Here is a 23,880-nt window from a genome sequence, read left to right as displayed (position 1 = left end):
TCCAGATCCCTCTTGGATCCTTAGGTCAGTTATGAAAACACCCAGGGTGAAAGGTTAAGGCTATGGCACAGTGAAAATGCCTATAGAAGTGTCATGCCCCTAATGCAACAACAATATCCGTTTTGGATCTTGGTTCTGACTCCTTGGTGCCATCAACAAATATCAGATCCTCAGTCTAACATTGTAGTAACATTGTGGAATTAGATTGTGACAGGCAGGTTAAATTACCACTGCGGTTCCCAAGAAAGCATATCAGGGCAAATGCTACACTGATGCTCTACACAGTTCACATAGATACAGACCATGCTCTTACCCCAGTAAGTACTATGATAAGGAACCTGAAGCAAAATATTGGCAGGACTGGCAATTCCCTCCTTGTGCCAGATGACCTTACTGGTTCTCACCTAGGTGTTATGGGGATGGTGAACACACTTGTCCTTACAGGGATCAGTCCCCTCATATAGGTCAGGGGAAGCTTCATACATTGAATCTTCTGCTCCCATATCAATCTGCATCACTGGGCTATAGGACCCCCTCCCATCAGTAGTCCCAGAAACCCTTTCAGAGAAAGAACCAATGGGACCCTTGGAATTCCAGGAGACACATCTAGAGCCTGCTGATGAGACCTCTCCTGATGATAATGTAGAAGTTGCTCCAGCATCTTCCCCATCAGAAGATGCCATTCAGTTTCATGAACTGTTAGTCACAGTGGCTTCAATTAGCTTATTGCACTAGAGCAGTATCACCAACATCAACTATTGTTCTGCCTTGCAACTTCCAGGGCAGCTACATGAAGCTCTTTATGTGCTTTGGACTTCAGTCATCCATGCTTATTATTTATTCATTTGTACTGTGGTAGCACTTGGAGACCTGGTCATGGACCCAGACCCCATAATGCTGAGCACTATGCAAACACAGATCAAAGAGATGGTCCCTGACCCAAAGAACTTACAGTCTAAACTAAGTCATTATTTAAGTAAGGTTACATCAACTTCTGCCCAGAACAGAGGGTCCATGACTTTGCCTTGATGAGGGTTGCAGCACTACAATGCACTCAAATTCCTGCTCCATTTGCGGGTCTGCAGATGGCCATCGCAACCCGTAATTGGGTGGCAGCAGTTGGGGAGGGTACATAAGGAAACTGGCTTGATTCATGGTGTGTTTGGTGCTTATGTGAAGTGCCCAATACACTAGTGGACATGAAAGCAGCTTGTATTTCTGTAAATACGTCCTAGTTCAGATACTTAAAATGACCAAATGAGTTATTCCATTTTGCATGATTTTCCTAGAGTGGGTGAATGAATAAATAAACCAGGAATCTCTCTTTGACTGGAATATTGTGGAAATCAAAGTTGTAGGATGACCAATATTCTGTAATGGCTCTTTGGAGGGGGCCAGAGGGTTGGTAATTTGACACTTTTAAAATAATTAAACTTATTGATTACTCAAGGCTCTAGTTAGTTTTAAAAATCATGGGCAGCTGTCATCAAACAGGACAGTTAGAACATATGTTGCAATGGATTTGGAATAGAGACTACCATACTTGGTTCTAGTGCTTTTGTCTGTTTTGGTTCTGCAGTAGCAAAGTAGTACTTACAGCTGTTTCACCACTATACTCAAGGGGGAAAGGCAGACAATTGTTTTAGCATGTCAGCTGTGGTTGGAAATAGCTCTAAACTTTAGCTAATTCTGTATGTTTCTTATCCTCCTTCTCTCCCCCTCCCCCAATAGAATTACGAAGAAGAAGAAAAGGATACTGAAGAATGAAACAATAGAGAATCAGCCAAATGTAATGGCTCTTGACACCCTTGCATCATCAATTACCACTAACAGCATTGAAAACAAACCTAGAACACATGGGTTAGAACTGAAGAAGAAGAAAAGAGCAGTGAAAAGCTCAAGTGCAAGTGGAAAGACAAATGTTGCCTTTGAGCCTGACAGTTGAAGTGTAGTCATCATTTAACTCCAGATATAGGTGTCGCATTCAGAATATTGTATGCAAAAAAATGGATTTGAATGGGATTTATGCTGAAATGATGATCTCACTTTCAGGATTAAAAAACATTGAAAACCAAAACATTAAACATAGACAAACACACAAAATTCCCCCATACTCCTGTCAAGACATGCCATGTCATATAGAGCCTAATTCTGCAAGCAACCTGGCACCTCCAGCTCTTACTGATGTTAACGAAATTTGAGTATCCAGCAGTTCACAGGATTGGGCTCCTGGACAGTTCAAGCCTGAAGTTTGGCTCTCATATTTCCCAAAAGCAGCATTTACAGATGCATTCTGAAATAATCTAAATCCCGATTCTGCTACCTTTCTCATGCTGACTAGAATTTTACTGTTGGAAAAATTCCCATTGACTTCAATGGGCCTTGGAATCCAGGCCATTTTTGAGCATGAGCAAAGGTGGTAGACTGAAGTCCAAAGTTGTTAGTACTCTGTGACCTAAAATTAAACAAGCTTGACCACAATCGAAGGTTTTGTGTTAGCAATTTTGATTTTTTTGCAAGTAAAAAGACAGACAGTATTCTGTATGTAGCATGTGAGCACTCTGAAAGAATCTTACATGGGTCTACATGAAAACACACTTTTTATGTCTTCCTTTTGTTGAGTATTCCCTTTGGACTAGATTTTGCAACCCTTGTTTATATTGGTGAACACCTACTCATGCAAGTAAATTGACTTCAGTGGAACAACTTGTAACTAAAGCTCACCAACATGAGTAAGGATTGGAAAATTCATCTTTTTGGTACATTGATTTTTAAAATGAAGGCTTTTTATACATATATAAATGTGCACTAAAACTTTGTAAAACTCAGTTTTTGCTGCACTGAGAGCAGCATTGCCAAATATATTTTACTTTATTTTGAAGAAAGGTTTCATATCAAAATGGGTAGTTTATTTTATGCTGTGTGTAGTATTTATTTCCTTTATATGTTTTCTTTATCTATTTTTGAAAATAATGGCACTATGTTGTGAACCATTATTAATTATTTCAATAACTTCTTACAATACTATCATTTTACATTTGACATTAAATGAAATACTTTCCATCAGTTAATGCTGGTATTTTTTCTGACTGATGGTGTCCAGTTTATTTTTACTCTGCTAGGAAAATCTTCCCCCTCCCCCTCCGAAGCAAGAAATAACATAAAATTAGAAAACCCTTATTTAGTAGACAGGGCACTTGATTCCATTAAAAAAAGAAGTGAGAATAACCATGTTGGGCACTGATGTGTGAAATGCACCCAGATGCAAAGGACTAGTTGCCATATATTATAGTGTCATCCCTGCACATGTTTTGAAGGCATAAAATATGTAAACATGTTTCGGTTGGGTAAAACTCCCCAGGAAAAAATCCTTTGTTCAGGGGCATTGTTAAGGGCTCTGTTTGCCCAGTGTGTGTGTGTGTGTATGCAAATCCCATATTATCCTAAACAGGAGTTACATGTGTGCACTGGGGTGATAATGAACTCCTATGTGTGTGTTTCCCTAGCCATATATTATAAAAGCATATTATTCCTGTGTAGTGAAACTGCTTAATGTTTTAGCCTGGCTTCTTGTCAAGCTGCTGTTGAAATACAGCCCAGCTGCCACTTCAGTGAGGTGTGTGGGATTTAATGCTTTATGAAAGGAAAACGTCAGCATCTTCTGACTTTAAAAATGTCATTGGTCACATTTAAAGATAAGGGCAAAGCATGACATCAGGCTACACCACTGATGTAAGGGTGAGCAGAGCAGTAGCCAAGAGCTGGGTGCTCCTTTGGAAAGCCTAGTAAAATGTTGATTTGGCATTGTGGATGCTGAAGATAAAAATAACACTTCAGATACACACCAGAGAGAAATGGTAGTTCTAATCAAAGGCACAGTGCCTCCTTTCATGCTTGGAACTAGGGCTCCAATTATGTTCATTGCTCTGAAGCTAAACAGAGCTGCTTTGCCACACTTTCCAAATTGAGAGAGCAGAGGCAGAAGACGTGTCTTCCAAGGCATGGTTCCAAATAACAGTTAAGCGGAGAAATCAAATAAAAGACCCAACATGAAAATTTATGGAGTTGGAAATATACTTTTAAAAACTGTTTTGTTACTATTCTCATTATTACAGAATCACTGGCTTTATTTGCATTATCCTTTTCTCCCTGCCTCATGAAGGTTAGGTTCTTTTACTGCTTTGTATTCCTTCAGTGCAGTGTTAGAGCGAACTGCATTTACTTCAGAGGAAATGAGATAGAACAAAGATCTGCATTTAACAAAACAACACTTCTGAGCCATTTTCAATAGCCAAATTAGGAGAGTCAGATTAAGATTATTATTAACCTTTTAAACTAGTACATATCAGGAGATAATATCAAGGACTTGTAGTTTTTACCTGTGTTTAGAAATGTAGCCAATGCATTCATTTTAAAAAATCTCATTTTTCTTTTCAGTGGTGTTGAAGACTGAGAAATGGCAATGCTTTTTTCCCACAGGCATTCAGATTGTTTTAAATATACATACAAGCATAAAAGAATAAGTTTTCTATTTGTCAAGTCAATTTGTAGTAGCAAGGGGATGGTTTAGTAAACTAATCTTGGAAATGAAACTTTGTGTCCTTGTGTAGCATGGTGCCTTTTTCATGATAATGCAGCACACGCATAAAAAGTTGTTAAAAATGGTGAACTTCACACGCTTGGTGGCAACTTTCTAGACATTTAGAGGGACGAAATTTTAATTTAAGGGGGGGGAAGGGTTGAGAATGCATACTGCACACATGATCTGAACATTTTCCCCTCTCCCTATTTTTTTTTAGCGCTGCACATTAAACATCCCAAATGTGAGTGAGCTGAAACCTTGTTCACTAAGTTACAGCCCAGAGTGGCAGAGTTATAATGAGGGGTTTCTACAGGAAACACAGACTTAACTTTGATCTAGTGGCACAAATAGTGTCAGTGGAATAATGACAATGGCGATCACTGGTGGAACAAAGCAGGTAGAAATCTATACAAGGAGATGAAACATTACAGAAGTTTATAACTACCTGGCCAGTGATAGTATAGTGGTTTGTTGTTTTGGGGTTCTATTGTATATGTTTTTGTGTGGATACATACATTTCTCCATCTGTAACATGTATGTGTGGTTCAGCAAAGACATGTTGAACAATACACAAATGTGAACAATTAAAATGGAAAGGAAGAGATGACTCATTTTTTCCTTGCATTCCCCCATAACCATCAGCTTGCTTTTCTTTTTTCTTCTAATGCTTTAAGGAATGGACATCATAAAACACAAGTCCTATATTTGTAGCATCGCTTAACTCAAAAGGCAATAGGCAATGGATCACAGTCAAACAAGGGCTAATGAGAACACAGAAGAATATGACAATTGAAAGTCTCTGACTAGTGAACTAAATCTGCCGGCTGGACCTGATTGTCTGATGAAGAATTGAATGTCAGTATCATTTAGGGTTAACAATGGTCCAACACAAGCAAAAGCAGACAGCTATGAAAAATAGCCGGCATGGTAGCCATTCTGCAGAGACCATGGAGGCAAACTTTATAATGAGGCACTTCATTCACCACATCTTTCTGCTCTAATTACTAAGGTGAATAGGAAATACTTCATCTAAGGCGGGAACAAGCTAAAGCAAAAACATTTGTTTGGTAAACACAGAAGTTTTTTTTTTTAAATGATTCTTTTCTAGCATCTGTGAAATTAGTATGAACTTCAGTTTCATACTTATCTTTGCGTTAGCATGTATGCCTGTTCAGCGTTTCCTCTCCAAGTACAATGGGTGTTAGTACAGTCCTAGTTGTACTGTAGGATTATATTTTTAAAAGTGTACTGCCTCCAACTGCTTAAAACAAAGCCGCTATAATTTTTAAATTGAATCCCCAACTAAACTGTTTCAGTTTTCCGCAGGGCTGATGTAACAGCTTAATTAGTTTTCCACCATTGACTTAAAGGCCAAGTTAGTGCTTATCCTAACTATTCATTTTATAAAATACATACTCTCTCCAATTGAAGGGGTAACCTAGAGTGCCAGAAAAAGTTACCTCCGTAACAAAGTATAAAACTGGGCACGCTTTCCATGCATATCGTACAGTCTTAAAAAAAAAGTACTTATAGTAGTCTGGAAGTGGGGGAAAAATGAGAAGCATTTGCTGAATGTTAAAGGAGATGAGAGGTTAATTTACAGGTCTTTCATCTTTTTTGCTTAGCATTCTGTCCTAAAACGACCCAGAATGTTTTGGAGGAAATAATTTATGGATGTGCAACTGTGCCTGTAAAAACATACTGCATCAATTCAAAGGTTTGTATTGCTTAAAAGTGGCAATGTGTGCATTTGGAACAGAGCTACTGAGCATAAGGAATAAAAGGGAGAGGAGGTTTGAAAGAAGTAAATGAGCAGCTTGAGAAGAAAACTGCTGTCTGGGGCAGATTTAGGAGAATATAGCAACTAGGAATTGGAGCTTTAGAAGAAGGAACAGGAGAGAGTGGAAAGGCTCATTATAACAGAGCTTTGGTGGCTTCCGTCATGTGTTTTAATCTTTCGGAGCTAAGACCTTTTAATCATCCTACCAAGCTCTTCATCCTTCTCTGGTGTGTACGCTGAGTTCCATGCTATTTACTGGGGTCCTTCAGACTAAACCTTAGAAACCAAGAGGGAGATTCTGGGCCGGGCCTCTAAGAGGCTCAGCATGGAACTCTCAGGCCAGGGGGGAAAAGGGGCTATGGTGGCTTTGTGCCCTCCCACTCCTAGGCTGCTCCAGGCCCTGGAGAGGCACCTGTCATAACTTAGATGGGTGCTGCCAGTAACTGCTGATGCTGTGGTGCCACAGCCCTGTCCCTGACATGTCCCCCTGATCATGCAAACTACTCTGTGTGAGCAGACCCCTGTGCCCAAGTAGAAGCCCATTGAAATCGGGGGGAATCAGTGTGTGAGCAGGGTTCGCCGTGGCTGGAAAACTTCAGAATGAGGGGCTATGGTTTACACGTTACTTGGCGATCCTGCAGGTTCAAAAGGCTGCATTTCCATTTCGCTCTGACAGATGTGGATGGCAACTTTGTATTTCATCTGACAAACTCCCACCATCTGTGTTTTGTCACTGTGCTCTTTGCACTAGGGTCGGCTGTGGCCAACCAGTTTTACAATTCCTGTCTAATGCACAGAGGTGAATATTCAGTAGAAACTGCAGATGCCACTTTTAGCGGAAAAAAGTTTCCACACCGGTAAAGAAATATCAGTAAAATCTATGCACTGAGAAGACATCGAATTCTTGTTACCCTCCTATCTCCTGCACAGGCAGGGAGGGTAACAAACTAGTCTGCAGCAGCTGTAAATTTTCTGAGGATTTATCTAACCACAAATACATTGAAATGGGGAAATGGGGCTATATTAAACTGTGCAAGATGCTGCTGGAACTTAGCCATTTCTGCAACATCCTGTAATTAATTTATTATGACAGGTCTGGCAAACTGAAACACCCAATACACTTGCAACAGACTGTTATGATATAGCTGTTTGAAAACTCTGTAGTCACATAACGTGCAGGTATAGCTGAAAAAATACAGCAGGGGAATATTAAATTGATACATTATTTCTCCAGAGGTATCAATCCTTCCCAGACCCACATCTTCAAACCCTCAGAATGGCCTTGGGTAAGTATATATAGACAGTATTCTCCAGAATGTACAGACTTGGATCCTGCTCCTCAAGGAGTCAAAGTGATAGACCAGGCAGAATCATGGAAATGTAGGGCTGGAAGGGACGTCAAGAGGTCAGCTAGTCCCCACACCGTGTTCAACAAAAGCAACTGTACCCCACACGTTTTGTGAGGCCAGGCTCAGCAGCCTGTTTTTGTCCATCTGGATGCTGGACACATTCAGTTTTGTTCAATAATATTGGAAGAGGACACCATTTATTTTGTTTCAAGAGATGAAAAAAATTAATACTCAAAACTACAAAAGGTTTTTGGGGGTATGGCTGGTCTAGTTTAGAAACAAGGTCTGAAGAGGCTCTCTGTTTATCCAACTGCACCTCCTGACTTCACCTCAGTTCACAATTTAAACCAAGAAATACTGAACTTTGTCTTCTCGTGGGGCTCTCCTCAGTCCGATGGTATAAATCCCATTGCTGGAGCCGATCGGTCACAAGCTATTAGACCCTGAATCTGTCACTGGTGTAGAACTAAATTCAGCCCACCCTGCACCTCAGAAGTGTATGATCTGAGGGGAAGTCTTTTTCCCCTCACAACATGTGATAACATGTTTAGCTGTTTTGCTTAATTGCTTGGCCAGCTGTTTTGCTTGGTTGGTTTATTGTTTTAATGGCAGCAGTTTGAATCTGTTCATAGATTCAAGTGGTCGAGTAAGTCCCAGCACAGATGCATTCATAGGCAGCGTGCAGGTGAGGCAGCCAGAGATGCATAATAAATGTAACCTATTATATGAAGATTACCACCATGTGTTCATATTAATATTCGCCTAGCATTGGTTATTTGTAATGGGCCCTAAATGCATAGTTCTACAATATTATTGATGCTTTTATTTCACCAGAATACCATCAGCTGTTAATTTCACAAATATATCTGGCATTCATATTTTAATAGCATCGTTGTATAAATGTCTGTAATCGCTTAATTCTGTGTAAGGCATTAATCTTCACTTGTTGGGGATAACTTGTCACAACACACTCACGGCTGCTGTAGTTGTATATGACATCAGCCTCCTACTCGTTAAAATAAATGCTGTCTAAAGCTAAGCTATAACAACATGCATAAGCCTATAATAGGCTTATAAAAGTGGGTGGCTAATCCTCATTATGGTTTGGTGTTATGTCATAATGAGAAAGTGACATTCAAAAAGTCCATGAAATGAGGTAAATCAACTTTCCCCCTCCCCCATATAATAGAATCATAGAAGATTAGGGTTGGAAGAGAGCGCAGGAGGTCATCTAGTCCAACCCCCTGCTCAAAGCAGGACCAACCCCAACTAAATCATCCTAGCCAGGGCTTTGTCAAGCCGGGCCTTAAAAAGCTCTAAGGATGGAGATTCCACCACCTCCCTAGGTAAACCATTCCAGTGCTTCACCACCCTTCTCGTGAAATAGTGTTTCCTAAATCCAATCTAGACCTTTACCACTGCAACTTGAAACCATTGCTCCTTGTCCTGTCATCTGCCACCACTGAGAACAGCCAAACTCCATCCTGTTTGGAACCCCCCTTCAGGTAGTTGAAGGCTGCTATCAAATCCCCCTACGCTCTTCTGCAAACTAAATAACCCCAGTTCCCTCAGCCACTTGTCATAAGTCATGTCACCCAGCCCCCTAATCATTTTCATTGCCCTCCTCTGGACTCTCTCCAATTTGTCCACATCCTTTCTGTAGTGGGGGCCCCAAAACTGGAGGCAATACTACAGATGTGACCTCATAGTGCCGAACAGAGGGGAATAATCACTTCCCTCGATCTGCTGGCAGTGCTCCTATTAATGCAGCCCAATATGCTGTTAGCCTTCTTGGCAACAAGGGCACACTGTTGACTTATATCCAGCTTCTCATCCACTGTAATCTCCAGGTCCTTTTCTGCAGAACTGCTGCTTAGCCAGTCAGTCCCCAGCCTGTAGCGGTGCATGGGATTCTTCCATCCTAAGTGCAGGACTCTGCATATCTAATGGGCTAACCTCAGGGGGTGGAATGTGCAGCAGAAGGAGCCAGTCAGCCCCTGCCAGTATTCCCTTTTGACTAACCACATGGTGAGGACATAGCTGATGACCGCAGGCTTTAATTGACGGTGAATTTAAATCCACATTTTCTATTCACATGTGCAGGGTGAGGAAAGTACAAACAAATATTTTTGGCTGCAGTTATTGATTGAGGCAGCATAGGGTCATGATTAGAGCAGTGGGGACTGGGAGTCAGGAGACCTGGGTCTGCCACCATGTCACTCTAAATAAGTCACCTGTGCCAAAATTGACAAACTTGCCTGCCTAAAATTAGGCCCCCTCGATTTATACAAATCGGGTGACCAGATGTCCTGATTTTATAGGGACAGTCCCAATTTTGGGGTCTTTTTCTTATATAGGCTCCTATTACCCCCCACCCCATCCCGATTTTTCAGACTTGCTGTCTGGTCACCCTATATACAAACAAGTGGTCTGATTTTACCCACGGTTAACAGCTGGACCTAGGCGATAGGCCAACATTCACAAATCAAGGCAGTGGCAGCCATGAGTAGAACAGGAGTTTTGACTTCCAGTCCTCTGCTCTAACCATTACCCCCAAAGTATTTGTTGGTACTTTTATCTGGATGCAACCTATCTTGATTGAGGCTTTTTGGGTGGTATTGCCCCGATGGTACTTAGCACTGGGATTTTAGGGCCAGTAAAATTGAGAGCAATAAAGCACCAATTTCTATTCTCAAATGGTTTGGATCGGACCCACCACTGCTAACTGAGATTGCCTCAGGGCAGAGGATAACATGGAGGTTTCTGGAAGAAAGTTTTAAGGCTAAAGTCCCCTGATGAGCTCCCAGCTAAGAGCTATAAAGCCTGGTTTTTAGCCCAGTCTACTTACGACAGTAAGGATTGTGTTGGGCGAGAGGAGGATCTGATTACTTCAGTACATTGGGATTGGTATATGTTTCAAATACCGTCACAGCCAGATCCGGAGCTGTTGTAAATCAAGGTTGCTCCATTGATGTCAGTAAAGCCATGCGGGTTTACTCTGCTAAGGGGGTATATTTTTGTGTATCTTGTTTACTTTCTTTTTGGATTTATGGTACTGCATGTTGGCAATTTGTCCTGGCACCATCCAGGATAACTGTTCCTCTTTAAACAGTTGGCATTGTTCTCCAGAGGACTTCCTTGCTCTACCAGACTTGAGATCAGTCAGGTCCAGACACAGACTCCCATGGTGCCTGTTAGTGTGACAACAGCACAACAAACACAAAGGGATAACTGTTCTTGTCATTCTTGTTCCTGCAACACTTGTTCACATGAGTAACCCTTACTCAAACAAATAGTCCTCTTGACTTCAGTGGAATTACTTGCACGAGTACGTGTGGCAGGATTGGGCTCCACATGAATAAGGGTACAAAGAGGTGGGGAGAGAGAATTTGGTCCTGATTCTCCACTACCCTTCACCTTGGGCAAAGTGAGTGTAGAAACTCCACCAATTCAGACATAGCCTTTGACACCCACTTTGCACAGGTGTAAGTGACACACACTCTGCTGCTCTGCATTTTGTGTAATGTGTATATACATACATATATATCTTTGTGAAGGGCATCACCTTAAATCAAGTGTGCTCTGAGGTACCTGCACTTTGTCGTTTTGCTCCCCTTCACACTCATCTGCTTTCAGTTTTTTTTGCAGCTTCTTTAAAATTCCAAACTCCAATTGTGTAAGCCGATGGGTGGCAACATGCCAGGCATCCATGCAGCAAACACCCTTTGACAGACACCCAGGCATCGATGAGCTGACAAGCTTCTTCACACGCTCATGCCTTCTGTAACACAGGTCATTTATTCAGTCTGGGATGCATTTATGCAAATATCTATATTGCTGCTTTGTTTGTGTGAGGGGGTGGTGGTGGTGTTTTGGTTTATTTGTCACTGTATCTTTCGAAGCAGGTAAAGGAATGCAGAAGAGGGCTTTCTGCAGTATGATAGTGTACCAGGAGGCAAAGTATTCAGCTGAATAAAAGTCTAAAGCTATTCTGTACAATCCTAGAGCTGGTTGAAAACCAGCAGTGTCACAAAACATGTTGAAAGGATGTTTCCATTTTGCAGGGTTTGAACCCGAGCTGTTTTTCATGAAGCTTTTCATGCTGTTAACTGTTGTTAAAATCATTATGCCCATTGTTTTCTATACCAAAAGCCAGGTTTTCTTATTGACGCAGTTTTTGGTAAGAGAAAAATTTCCAGTGTGCTTTTAAAAATGACAATAAAATATGGATAAAAACTTTCACCAAAATTTTGATACTGTTAATAGTTTTTTACAGAAAGTTTCTTTTTAAAAAAAGGACATTTTTCAATGGAAAAAAATGTTTGTGTGTGAAAAATATTGATCTCCGCTGAATACTTAAATCTGCCTCTTGTGGGGCAGTTTACAGATTACCTATTTCCTTTCCTCTTATATGTTCCAGTGTCCCATGTAGTACCCTTTTTCACACTGTAAAATAGGATCTATAATTTCCCACCAAGTCTATCTTGATGCTTAGTCACTAATCTTAGGGCATGCTGATAAGAGAGTTTTTTCATGACTTTGTCATAAATCTATTATTTCAACACATCTTAATTGCCAGGAGTGAAATTCTGACCCCCTTGAAGTCAATGGCAAAGTTCCCATTGACTTTAATGGACCTAGGATTTCACCTCAGACTTTTTCAGGGACTCAGAGGCCAGCAATTCCTGAGTTCTATCCCTGCTCTTCCATTGCTTCTCTGCATGGCCTTGGGTAAGTCAAATGTCTCCGCCTCAGTTTCCCTAATCTTAAAGTGGGGACACTAATACTTCTCTCGTGGGTATGGCTGAAAGGCTGTTTAGTTGATGGGCATACAGCACTTTGACAATACATGGTGCCCATTATTACTATTTTAATTGTTGGTGGAGTCCTCTCTCTTTCCCGACAAACATCTGCAGGGATTGCAGAGCATTGCCATGTGAAGCCCCTGGCAGACAAGCAGTGGTGCCAACATTCTTAGGCTTATCATGAGTCTTGCAATGTTTGGTGCTTTTTTATAAAGCCCCAGCTCCTGGATTCAAGTGATTGCATGAACATATCAACTTTTATATAAAAAAAATAGTTTCTTGCCCTCATGATTACAGAGAGACTAGAAAACATGACCAGAGTGAAGCCAAAAGGCTCAAAAACCAGAAGACAAATAAAAAGAACCCAGAACTAGTTAATTTAAAAAAACCTCATGATTTTTAAACCAGTCTCATGATTTTGGAGGGTTGACTGAATTTTTGTACCCTTGGGGCTGGCAGAACTGGACATGGGATGAAAAATCCTAGAGCAGCACTGTAAGAGCCATTACTTTGCAAGTTTGGATTTTTCAGCTGTACTTGGAGACTATCCCACTATTACAACACAGTCTCCCCTGGCAATCACAACAGACTCCAGAGCAGGCCCCGCTGAAGCTCCCAAAGTCTGGGATGCAGCTGGGACAGAACAGCTGACAGCCCTGAAACGTGTTCCATTTAAAGGCAAAGGGGTTGCCTTTTCCCTCCGGTTTTCTTGAACTCCTAAATTAGTGATCAAGAGAAGGAGAGGAGAATGCTGGAGATGCTGGCAGGGAAGAAGACAGTTGTTCCCCACAAACGGGACTGTCTAAATATCACACTGGATGAAGTGGTGAGGTAATAACTTTTATTGGACCAACTTCTGTTGGTGAGAGAGACAAGTTTTCGAGCTTACTCAGAGCTCTTCTTCAGGTCTGGGAAACTAACTCAAGAGTGTCATTGCTAGATACAAGATGGAACCAATAAAAGATTTTACCTCACCCGCCTTGTCTCTCTAATATCCTGGGACCAACATGGCTACAATGACACCGCATACGACACTGGACGAAGTGTTTATTTTACAAAAACAGTGATGAAGAGCAAAGAGCTGATCTGCTCGTTATGTCAGGTCTGAAAGCGGTATCAGAAGATCTAAGGATGATCCAGCCGTTCCAGCATCAGTCTCTATTTTCAGGGCTTTGTAACAGAGGAATGGGAGTTCCTTTGGGCTGGAACATGGCTAACAAAGGCTCCGCCTAGCAGGTCGTTTCTTTAAAATATGTCACATACAATTGTAATCATAGGCCCAAATCCTGAGCGGTAATGACGTGTGCAACTCCAGTTGACTCATTCGTTAAACACATTTATTAAATAAAAAACACACTGATCCAGTCTGAGATGTTTTGCTATTGGAGTGCAAGACTTACTTTTGTTTTTTAACAACTTCCTTTTTGTTCATTTGTAACTTGAAACCAGCTTTTTTTAAAGTGTCAATGAACACATTATGAGATCACATTTTTGTCTATTTTGAAAAAAAAACAATCCTACCTTTCAGACCCAAAGATATTTCTGTTTAGAAAATGTAGTTAGTGAAGACAACCATTTTGGGGGGGAGGGTGGGTGGGAATAATGATCACAATGTTTTGATTGTTGGTATTTCCCACGCTTTCCAACTTCCACAAAACATACACCATGGCCAAATCCATTCCAAAGACTAGATTAGAGTCCAAGATTATTATTTTATTTTATTTATTATTATTTATTTTGCCTCTAAGCAAAATGTGCTCGCATGGCACTAAGTGCAGAGCGATGTGACTCTGCGAACTGCAAATAAAGCCACTGAACCACTTTCCCCCATTCAAAACTTCATTAAAACAACTTGGTGCCTGATAGAAAACCACAAGAGCTGGACATTGCTTCCTACAGGCCCCATCCAAGGCCCAATTAATTCAGTAGGAATTTTTTCCATTGACTTGGATGAGCTTTGGGCTGGGCCAGGGGTAAAGTTCTTCCAGGATCCAAGTTCAAGTGCTGGAGTAGCTTTTGCAATTATTTTCCATGCTAAAAACTTTCCAAGTCCTTACCCAGACCAAGTGCCCATTGATTTCAAAGCCTAAAGGGCTTGAAAAGCATAAATATTTAAATATTTCATTACACTACAAGTCCCACTGAAGTCAATGAGGATTGCTAGGCTTATCTACCATGCAACATCTTTAATGTAGTCTGATCCATGTCAGTGGGAGTTTTACCATAACTAGGCTTCAGTGGGAATTGGCTCAGGCCCTTAGTCATTAGCATTCTCTTTGTACAACTTTTGCTTGGTAAATAGTAAGATATTGTACTTACACAGTGTCCATAAATAGAGAGGGAGAGTGTAACTTCCCACTCTGGTTTCTCCGTTGTTTGTACCTAGCTATGTCATGCTGACAGCACCTATTGTTCTGATGCCACTGAAGGGCGGCCAAGTTTTTGTTTCATTAGATTGTCGTCATGGTGCTAAGACTGCCGTCCGGGCACAATAAAGGAGTTTTACTTCACCTACAATCACTATGTGCTGTTATCCCCGTTAATGAAACAGCCAATTATGTCATGGCTGTGCGGGCATACAAATATATGCAAAATGATTTGATTTAAGAGTGGGAGGAAATGGTTTTACAAGGCTAGCGTTCCCTTCGCCATGGAATTCCACTCTAACCCGTGAGAGTCCAATTTAGCCAGCGAAGAGCCGGCAGTATTAGAATGTTATTTACAATTTGATAATAACGGATACAAAAATAATAGTAGTACTTTGCAATTTTATAGCACCTTTCAGTGGAAGATTTCTAAGTGTCTGATGAATTAAAACTCACCCTGATTTATAAGGTGGGGAATATATTAGTATGACCAAGAAACCATCCAAGCCTCACTGTTAAAAACAGGCTGGCCGGCAGATGAAATGGTTTTCACTTCCCTGGCTGCGCGATGGAGAGGCTTTGTGCATGGGCATTCCAAATGAAGGCCACTGAAGCCATAGCTGGCACAGGGCTGCAGCTTGAACGTAGCGTATCCAGGCTAGTGGCAGACAATGGCATCATAGCCTTGTTCAGCTTTCCGGAGTCCCCAAGTAGTTGTAGCAGCATGGCCAGCTACCACCTCACAAAACCTCAGGCGTTGTTTTACGTGACGATGGTGACGCTCAGGAGAAAGGGGAAAGGAAAAGGGGACATTGCTGGGGGCAGGAATACAACGGCAGGCTAGCAAGGTCAAGCTGCCTGAGGTAAGTTATTTTTAACTTCATTATTCCAAGTGAATTAGCTGACACTCTGCCTGCCTGACGCTAGTACAAGCTTCAGCCAATAACAACATTATTCAACATTCCCCCTCCACTGCAACTCAGGTACCCAGTTTCGCCCTCTCAGAGCCCTGGTGATCTCCACATTTCCCCATGCGTTATCCCTTCTTCATTGCGGCTAATGAGGCTTGGCTGGGGCTAAGTTTGGCTCCCATCAATGAAGGCAAGATTGGGGAGCAGCACAAGCCCATCCTTCCCACCTCCCCTTCCCACCCAGTGGGCTGGAGAGCGAGAGACATAGAAAATGAAGCTAGGGTGCCCAAGGGAGCAATGCAGAGCACAGCCTGCTGGCAAACACAGATGCTATCTCCCACCCCTCCTCCCCTTTCTCCTGCCCCTCCTCCTGGCTTGGTCACACCGAAGAAGGAAGGTAAAAGTGAGTCTGGCTGTTTAGCCCCTTAAATCATGCCGGTTCCTGGCTCCAGAGAGCGAGGAAGAAGCTTTCAGTATGTGACCACTGGTGAGAGATCAGAATAATGAGATCCACTGTGGAAAAATGGATGTAGGGAAAAATTATCTGGCCCACATGTACTCAGTGGGCGGGAGGAACTGTGTGGGTGACAGCGAAGCGCAAGTGTGACAAGATTTTACCACGTGATATGGCAGCAAAAAGGGCCAGTGCAATTTTGGGCTGCCTATGCAGCAGCCTCACATCATTGCGCGGGGATGTGAGAGTCCCACTCTGCATGGGTCAGGTGCAGCTTCACCTGGAATGCTGAATTCATTTCTGAGACCCGTGTTACCAGAGAGACACCTGGAAAATTTGAGAGCGTTTAGAACAGAGCACAAAAATGATCAGCGGGTTGGAGGACCCTGGGGGAAGTTTAAAGGAGCTAAATATGTATATCTTGGCATTGTGACAGCTTGTTAGGCTGGGATGGGCATGGCAATGTGTAAGAGTGTAAACACCAAGTATGGAGAATTATGATTTTGTATGATAGCTGGGGTATAATTAGCCAGAATTGGATGAAATTAAGAGAGGGAAAAAGTAGGCAGACTATCAGGGGGAACATCCTGGCCTTGATACTGTGGAATAGTGCCCCAAGGGGAGTAATAGACACCCCATTGTTTGAGCCGCTGAAAATGAGACAGGAAAGTAACACTAGCCATGGCACCTTAGGGAACAATCCTGCACTGGCAGGGCCAGGGACTGGATGAGGTAACAAGGCTTTGTTTTTTGGAAGGAATAATAAATTGTAGGTCTCCTTGACCACTTGTGCTCCTTAAAGACCCCATGGAACTTTTTATTTTAATGTTAAAGTCTCAATCAACCTTCAGTCTGGGGAATTCCAATCTGCTCCATAAATCCCACCTTTATTTCCAATTGCTTATATTCTTCATTTCCTGTCCCAAGGTGCTTGTCTGAAACTTCTGCATAGTTTTACTGACCTCTGTTAAATGACTGCTGCCTTCCACCCCAGAGTTGGCTGCATTTCAGTAGGGAGGGGGGGTGAGAGGGTGAGATGACCTTGGCATAGCTTAACTATTTAAGGAAAGTTTTGTAATTAATTGGCTAATGGTTGGAAAGTGCTCTAAGAGCCTAAGAAGAAAAGTACTATGGAAATGAAAAGAAACTGCAAAAGTACTACGATTAATCTGGGGGACAGTTTTTGGACTGTCATATCATTAGTTTAGCTATTTATTTATGCAATTTTTAGCTAGGTTTTTTTTTTGGGTCCATCTTGGGGAAAAAAGGGTTAATAAGTCTCAGTAAAACATTGACAGTCACTAGAGACTACTAAACTGAGATGAAAAACAAGACTGCACCTGTATGCTGGCAATTTCAGCTAGATTCTGGTCAGCTATTTTTCTCTAGTGCTTTGTTCTGCCAGCTGCCTCAGTGCTTTGGATGCAGGTGGAAGGATGGACTTTGCTATCTATAAAAAAATTTAATGGTGAAGACCAACTTCCGCTTCACCTCCCAGGGGATCAAAGTTACTGTATTGCTACATAACATGGCAAAGCAGCACAGAACAAGCTGCAGGCTACATGCCTAGCTACTGTGAGGGACACTTTATCCAAAGAAATAGCGGGAGATATTCCTCTTCTTTTTGAAAGACATAATGGATGCATGGAAGGAATCCCAAACTGAGCAACTATACACAGAAGGGACAAGCATTCACTTCAAATCAATGCCAGGCAGTATCGGTACCGTACTTCCTCCACTAAGAAGGAGTTGTATTTGTTCAAATAATCCAGTACACGGAAATGAAGTGCCCTGGAACACTACGTATATGGCATGATGTATGTCTGACAAAGCAACTCTGAGGGACCCTACAGAGTCAAGTCATATGTGCTGGCATATAATAAACAGCCCCACCTGCTCCTGGAGGCACTTTCATTGTCTGTGGTGGAAAAACAAGCTACCGTCCAGACTTTTCAAAGGGGTTAGACCTATTCTCAGATTGTGAGAGTAATATTGTGAAGTAAATCTTTTAACTGAGATTTATCTAATCGCTTGATCCTCTGGGAGCTCTCTGGGGCAACAACTGCCTTTGTGCTGTGAGAATTGCCTAGTAATAATGATAATATCGAGCTCTTGTAGAGTGCTTTTCATCAGTAGATCTCAAAGCACTTCACAATCAACGCCACTGTGAGGTTTATCCCCATTTTACAGATGGGGAACTGATGCACAGAGAGACTATGTGGCTTGCACCAGGTTACAGTCCTGACTGGAGTGTTTAGCTGTGACTGTGATAGAAATAAATAATAATCCTCTGATAGCAATGTAAGAACTCAGTGTGAGTAAGTCACAAGAAATATAAAGAATCTACATAAAAAACCATTAATAAGAGGGGAGAGAACTATCAGATCTGATGGAAAGGTTAAATGTAAAAGAGCCGTGCACCAATTGAGTGGGCTTTGTAAATGCTAGTAGGAGCAAGGGACATCTGCTCTTTTTTTAAGTCACACAAACAGCTGCTTAATTTAGGTTGTTTTCTTAGGTTGTTGTTTTACATCACTGCTCTATGACCCCACGCCTCCAAAGTGACAGAAAAAGAGGAAAAAATACAGAAGTTGCTAAATGGAGATCAACGGGTTACAGCAGCTGAAAATAAGTATGTGTGTGTGTGGAGGGGGGTTGGTTTCTTTTAGAAGTGGCTACATAGCAGACAAATGTTAGAAGGTCAATCTATTCATCATGGTATGCCATGATAATCACAATGTTATCTAGGTAACATCACCTATCGCATGTAAGGATAATGAAATCTCCCCTGAAAGGACCCACAAGGAATTAGTTGCATCATGGGTGGTGCTTACCTTACTCTGAAGTAACAGGTGTTGCCTGCTGTGAAAGGCAAGATACCAGGATAGAGGGACCAAGTGTCTTATTTGGTTGAGTAAATTGTATGCTCTTGTGCATTTTCTGGTATTTGGACATTCTGATGCAGTATTGTGGATGCTGCCACAGACCCGCGTGTAGGAGGGGTCTGTCAATGGGCAAACGTCAACACTAGTTTCATATGTGGTCATGGGACAACTCTTACTTTTCCTGTGCACTGCATACAGTAAATGAGTCACTGTTCCACCACCTATGGCAGATGAGCACTTACCTGACACATGACTCTGGACTGCCTGAAGCATGAACAAGCTGCCCAGCTTTCCATTAATGACCTTCAGCTTTATCATATGCTTGGCAGAGTACTAGTGCCATTAAGGCACGTGACCTATTGTATTAAAAGAAATATTTGACTTGGGTGGTGCTGTTGCATGCAGGCTCTGGACAGGTTATTCTCTGAGCCAGATTTATCCTGGCTTCAATGGTGTTACAGCCAGGATTAATTTGCTCTAATATGCTTATACTGTTCTAAAGATAATAAATAAGACCAGCCATTTCATTGGACTATGCATGCATGAGTGAAATAATTTCAAAATCTTCTCCCATTGCATGCACAGATTTTGATAACTGGTATTAACTTGTCTGTGGGGCAGGCTGGGATTGTCACTTGAACCAGCCCACCCTGTTAGCAGATGTTGCTGCTGCTGACATGGAATGTATTGGGTTCTGCTCTCACTGACTAAAACAGGTGGCTCGTTACCTCTGCCTGATGTAAGTGAAAAGGTGGGAGAGGTGTTCTAAAGAGAGGGGAGGGCTGAGCAGTCCTGAGGTAGGAACTCTAGGAGCAGCCAAGCCTGAGAAGAAGGTTTGAGCTGAATCATGTGTTGTACTGTTGTTAATTTCTATGTTAGCAACTCTCCAGAAAGGGGTGAGTTAGGACTCTCCATTGTGTATGGACTGTGTCTGAGAGCTAGTTGGGAATGGCCCCTGATCGCAGTCTTTGTGTAGTGAATGTGGAAATGTACTCTGCGGTGGTATAGAGCGTGGCAGGTCCTGGGTTTATGGCTATATATTAGGAAGGGTTTGATTAGCTACTATGCCCAGGGAGCAAGTTAATGGAATCTCTAGTTTATTTGAATATAAATCCTACTCTCTTTGTAGGCTTTTCACATTTTGATTTCTACATGGGAATACATTAAAATTGCTCTTGTGTACAAGTCCCTCTCCTTCTCATATGCTCCCTGCAATCTCCCTGGTTCCCCTCCCAGAGCTGTAAAATGTGTGAGAACACAGTCAGAGAACACTTCAATCTCTCTGGTCAAACGATTACAGACATGAAAGTTGCCACATTACAACAGAAAAACTTCAAAACCAGACTCCAGCAAGAGACTGTTGAATTGGAATTCATTTGCAAATTGGATACAATTAACTTAGGCTTGAATAGAAACTGGGAGTGGCTAAGTCATTATGCAAGGTAACCTATTTCCCCTTGTTTTTTCCTACCCCCCCGCCCCCGTTCCTCAGACGTTCTTGTTAAACCCTGGATTTGTGCTGGAAATGGCCCACCTTGATTATCATACACACTGTAAGGAGAGTGATCACTTTAGATAAGCTATTACCAGCAGGAGAGTGGGGTGAGGGGAGAGAAAACCTTTTGTAGTGATAAACATTCATTTTTTCATGGTCTGTGTGTATAAAAGCATCTTCTGTATTTTCCACAGTATGCATCCGATGAAGTGAGCTGTAGCTCAAATAAATTGGTTAGTCTCTAAGGTGCCACAAGTACTCCTTTTCTTATCACCAATGATGTAAAACATTTGCACAAAATAAATAACATCCTGGTTAAGTAAATGTGCTTATACACTTTACCAATAATTAGCTCACATATAAACAGTGCATAACCTTTGATTACCATTTGCGTCTTTTCAGTTACTCTTCTCAACTTGAATGAACTCTGGTGTAAAATATTCCCCTTGTTTTGATTACATATAAAGAAAGTTACATCCAAAAAACTATGTTAAAAGAACATTGAGGTTGCAAAGTCAGGCACTCAGGAGATACCACAGCTGTGGTCAGGGGCGGCTCTACCAATTTTGCCGCCCCAAGCAGTCACCGCCGAAAGCCGCCATGGTAGGAAGAGTAGTGGAGCTGCCGCTGAATTGCCGCCCCGGGACACGGACTGCTGCCCCATTCTAAATGCTGCCCCAAGCATCTGCTTGGAAAGCTGGTGCTTGGAGCCGGCCCTGGCTGTGGTCCCCCTGGTGTGTATGCATTATGATACAGTCTTTAATTACAGGTTTCAGAGTAACAGCCGTGTTAGTCTGTATTCGCAAAAAGAAAAGGAGTACTTGTGGCACCTTAGAGACTAACCAATTTATTTGAGCATAAGCTTTCGGGATGAAGTGAGCTGTAGCTCATGAAAGCTTATGCTCAAATAAATTGGTTAGTCTCTAAGGTGCCACAAGTACTCCTTTTCTTAATTACAGTATCACTTCCACCAGTTCTTACCACTCTCAGCCTATCCTTGTTCCCACTTTGCTCTTCATCCCTCAGTAGTTGAGTCAGGTTGCTTCCTCCCTCTCCTCTACACTGCCTTGGGGCTATCAGAGGAAGCATTCTGAGCACAGGAGAGCCAATCCTCTTTCTCTTAGTTCTGATGCCTGGCACCACAACGGCCCTCTGTAGTGGGAGGAACATTTTCCGGGATATCCTTCTCAGCCCCTGCAACCTGGGATGGAGCATGCTCTGTACAGACAGAATCGCCAGATAATTTAGCTACCAAACTCAAAAAATCTTTACTGAGCATGTGTGAACTCAGATTTTCAGGTGTTATAATTTGGCCAAACTTGGTTCACAAAAGGCACATCCCGGACAGCAGAGCAATCTCTCTGCCAAATGTTAAGTCCCTGATCCCAAGCATGGAGACACCAGAACTTCTCAGTTAAATGGTTGCAAGATTATTATTTTTTAAGGTGAGCAAAAAATAAAATAAAAAAACGTCCCTACCCTCATTCTCAGAAATGGCTGAACCGTTTTTGCTAAAACTGTTTTGTTTTTTGATTGATCCCTTTTATTTGTTTCCAAATACAGAAAGTGCATTAAGTAATTTCATTACCTGCAATAGTACTAACCTTCTTACTAATTGTGACATGGCTAGTGTTAGTCAAAGAAGACTCACTCTAAAGCTTCAGGTTCCCAGAAGCTAATCCTGAAACACCTTGCTTATCTCAGAATTCTGGATATATTTAAAACAAATGTCACATTTTGGATTGGACAAGGTTGTCTTTGTCAAAAAGCAGCCTTTGGGACTAGCTGTTGGGATGCTGTTGTTTCATCAGAATTTAGATTATTGTACTTCTGTTTATCAACAGTTAACATGAAATTCACCAATACTTTAAGTGAATAGTTCTCCTATGAAATAGTCCTTGCCAAATACATTTTTTGGACAGAATGCCATCTACATCTATTTAGAGGAACCATTGTACAAGGGAACATTTAAAATGAATACAAACCAACCTTCCCTAACTATGTTTTAAAGCCAACATGTATGTCACCAGGATCCATAAGATATAGAATATTTGTTCTGAATCGTTATATCATCTCTGTATCTCTTTTAAGCCCAGAATCAACATGCCCCCAGCTATGCAAACATATTTGACATCTATCTATTCCAACATTCTTAATTAGTAATTTCCAGCCTCATTGTGTGTACTTTCACACTTTGTGCTCTGAAAGGTTGTGGAAAATAGAGAATGTTGTATTTGAGGTCACATAATTCACAGAGGAACATACTACATAAATGGAGCTTCAAAACCCAGGGCTTCATGGACACTAAAATCTCCAGGGGAAGCCAGATATTCACAGGGTATCTCTGAGCCCACAATTTTTCCCTTTGGGTTTCTGAATCCTCAGGGAAATGATAGCTGCGACACAGGTTGCCCCAGCATATTGCCAGATCAGCATGGACAGCTGTGGCTCTCAACAGTAGGAAGCATTGTTAGGTCAATCTTAAAGTAGGTCCTTGAAGTTAATGTGATTATGCAAATGCTGTCCTAACTACCATGGCTCTCTTTTATCCTTCACAAATGAATGCATTGTCACATTTCATTATGTGGATACAGTCCCATTGGTTTGGTGGTATCATTATATCTCTTGGAAATGGACCACGTAAAGGCCATTCACTGTTGGCATTGCATTGTGCCTTTCCTCAGGCAAAGAAACTTTGACCCACAAATTAGAGTGGTAGGGATTTTCAGGCCAAATGGTGCTTGCCTTATTCACATGATTACTCCCATTGACTTCACTGGGACTACTTGAGTAAGGCAAGCAGGAATTACTGTTAGAGACAATTCTACAGTTAAGTCCAGGTGCAATTTACACATGTTGAAGCTAATATGTGAGAAACATTAAAGCCCTGTGTTGCTGGACAGATCACTGTCATCCTAACATCTGAACAGGGTCAAATAAATGTTAATGGTTTTATTCAAACATATCAAACATGACTGATTTCAGACCCTTTGTTGATTTGTCTTCAATGAAAACTGGTAGCACGCAGTTTCATTTTTCATAGCAAAAAATGGTCTTTGTTGTTCACACAGCAAATCTCTTTTTGGATTATTTTCAATTTTTGCAGTGGGGGGCTGTCAGTTCCCTCCATTTATTCCCTTTTGTAAGCCTATGTCTTTCGGGCGAAGAAGGCACATCAATACTCTGAGGTGCATCAATACGTCTCCTGGGTTGGCTGGAAGGTAGTGCCCCTAAGAGAAATATGGAGTGCAAC

The 23,880-nt window shown here is 41.7% G+C and overlaps 1 protein-coding gene across 6 annotated transcripts in view; it reads left to right on the top strand.

Annotated features, from left to right (window-relative positions):
* The window catches only part of AHI1 (Abelson helper integration site 1), a 195,510-nt gene extending 192,303 nt beyond the window's left edge, over nt 1–3,207 (top strand). For 2 of the 6 annotated variants that reach the window (XM_074948469.1, XM_074948470.1), the window contains exon 27: nt 1,732–3,199. In XM_074948469.1, the coding sequence (XP_074804570.1) occupies nt 1,732–1,945 (214 nt within the window). In that variant the 3' untranslated portion in view covers nt 1,946–3,199. Of the gene's footprint in view, nt 1–1,731 lie in introns of all 6 variants that reach the window. The other 4 variants (XM_074948472.1, XM_074948471.1, XM_074948474.1 and 1 more) reach the window with 4 other exon arrangements.
* The last annotated feature ends 20,673 nt before the right edge of the window (nt 3,208–23,880 follow it).

Source organism: Natator depressus, chromosome 3, assembly GCF_965152275.1.
Source record: "Natator depressus isolate rNatDep1 chromosome 3, rNatDep2.hap1, whole genome shotgun sequence".
In the NCBI taxonomy this organism is placed as follows: Eukaryota; Metazoa; Chordata; order Testudines; family Cheloniidae; genus Natator; species Natator depressus.
Note: the sequence above shows the minus strand (reverse complement) of the source record. Positions and strands in the feature narration are given on the sequence as shown.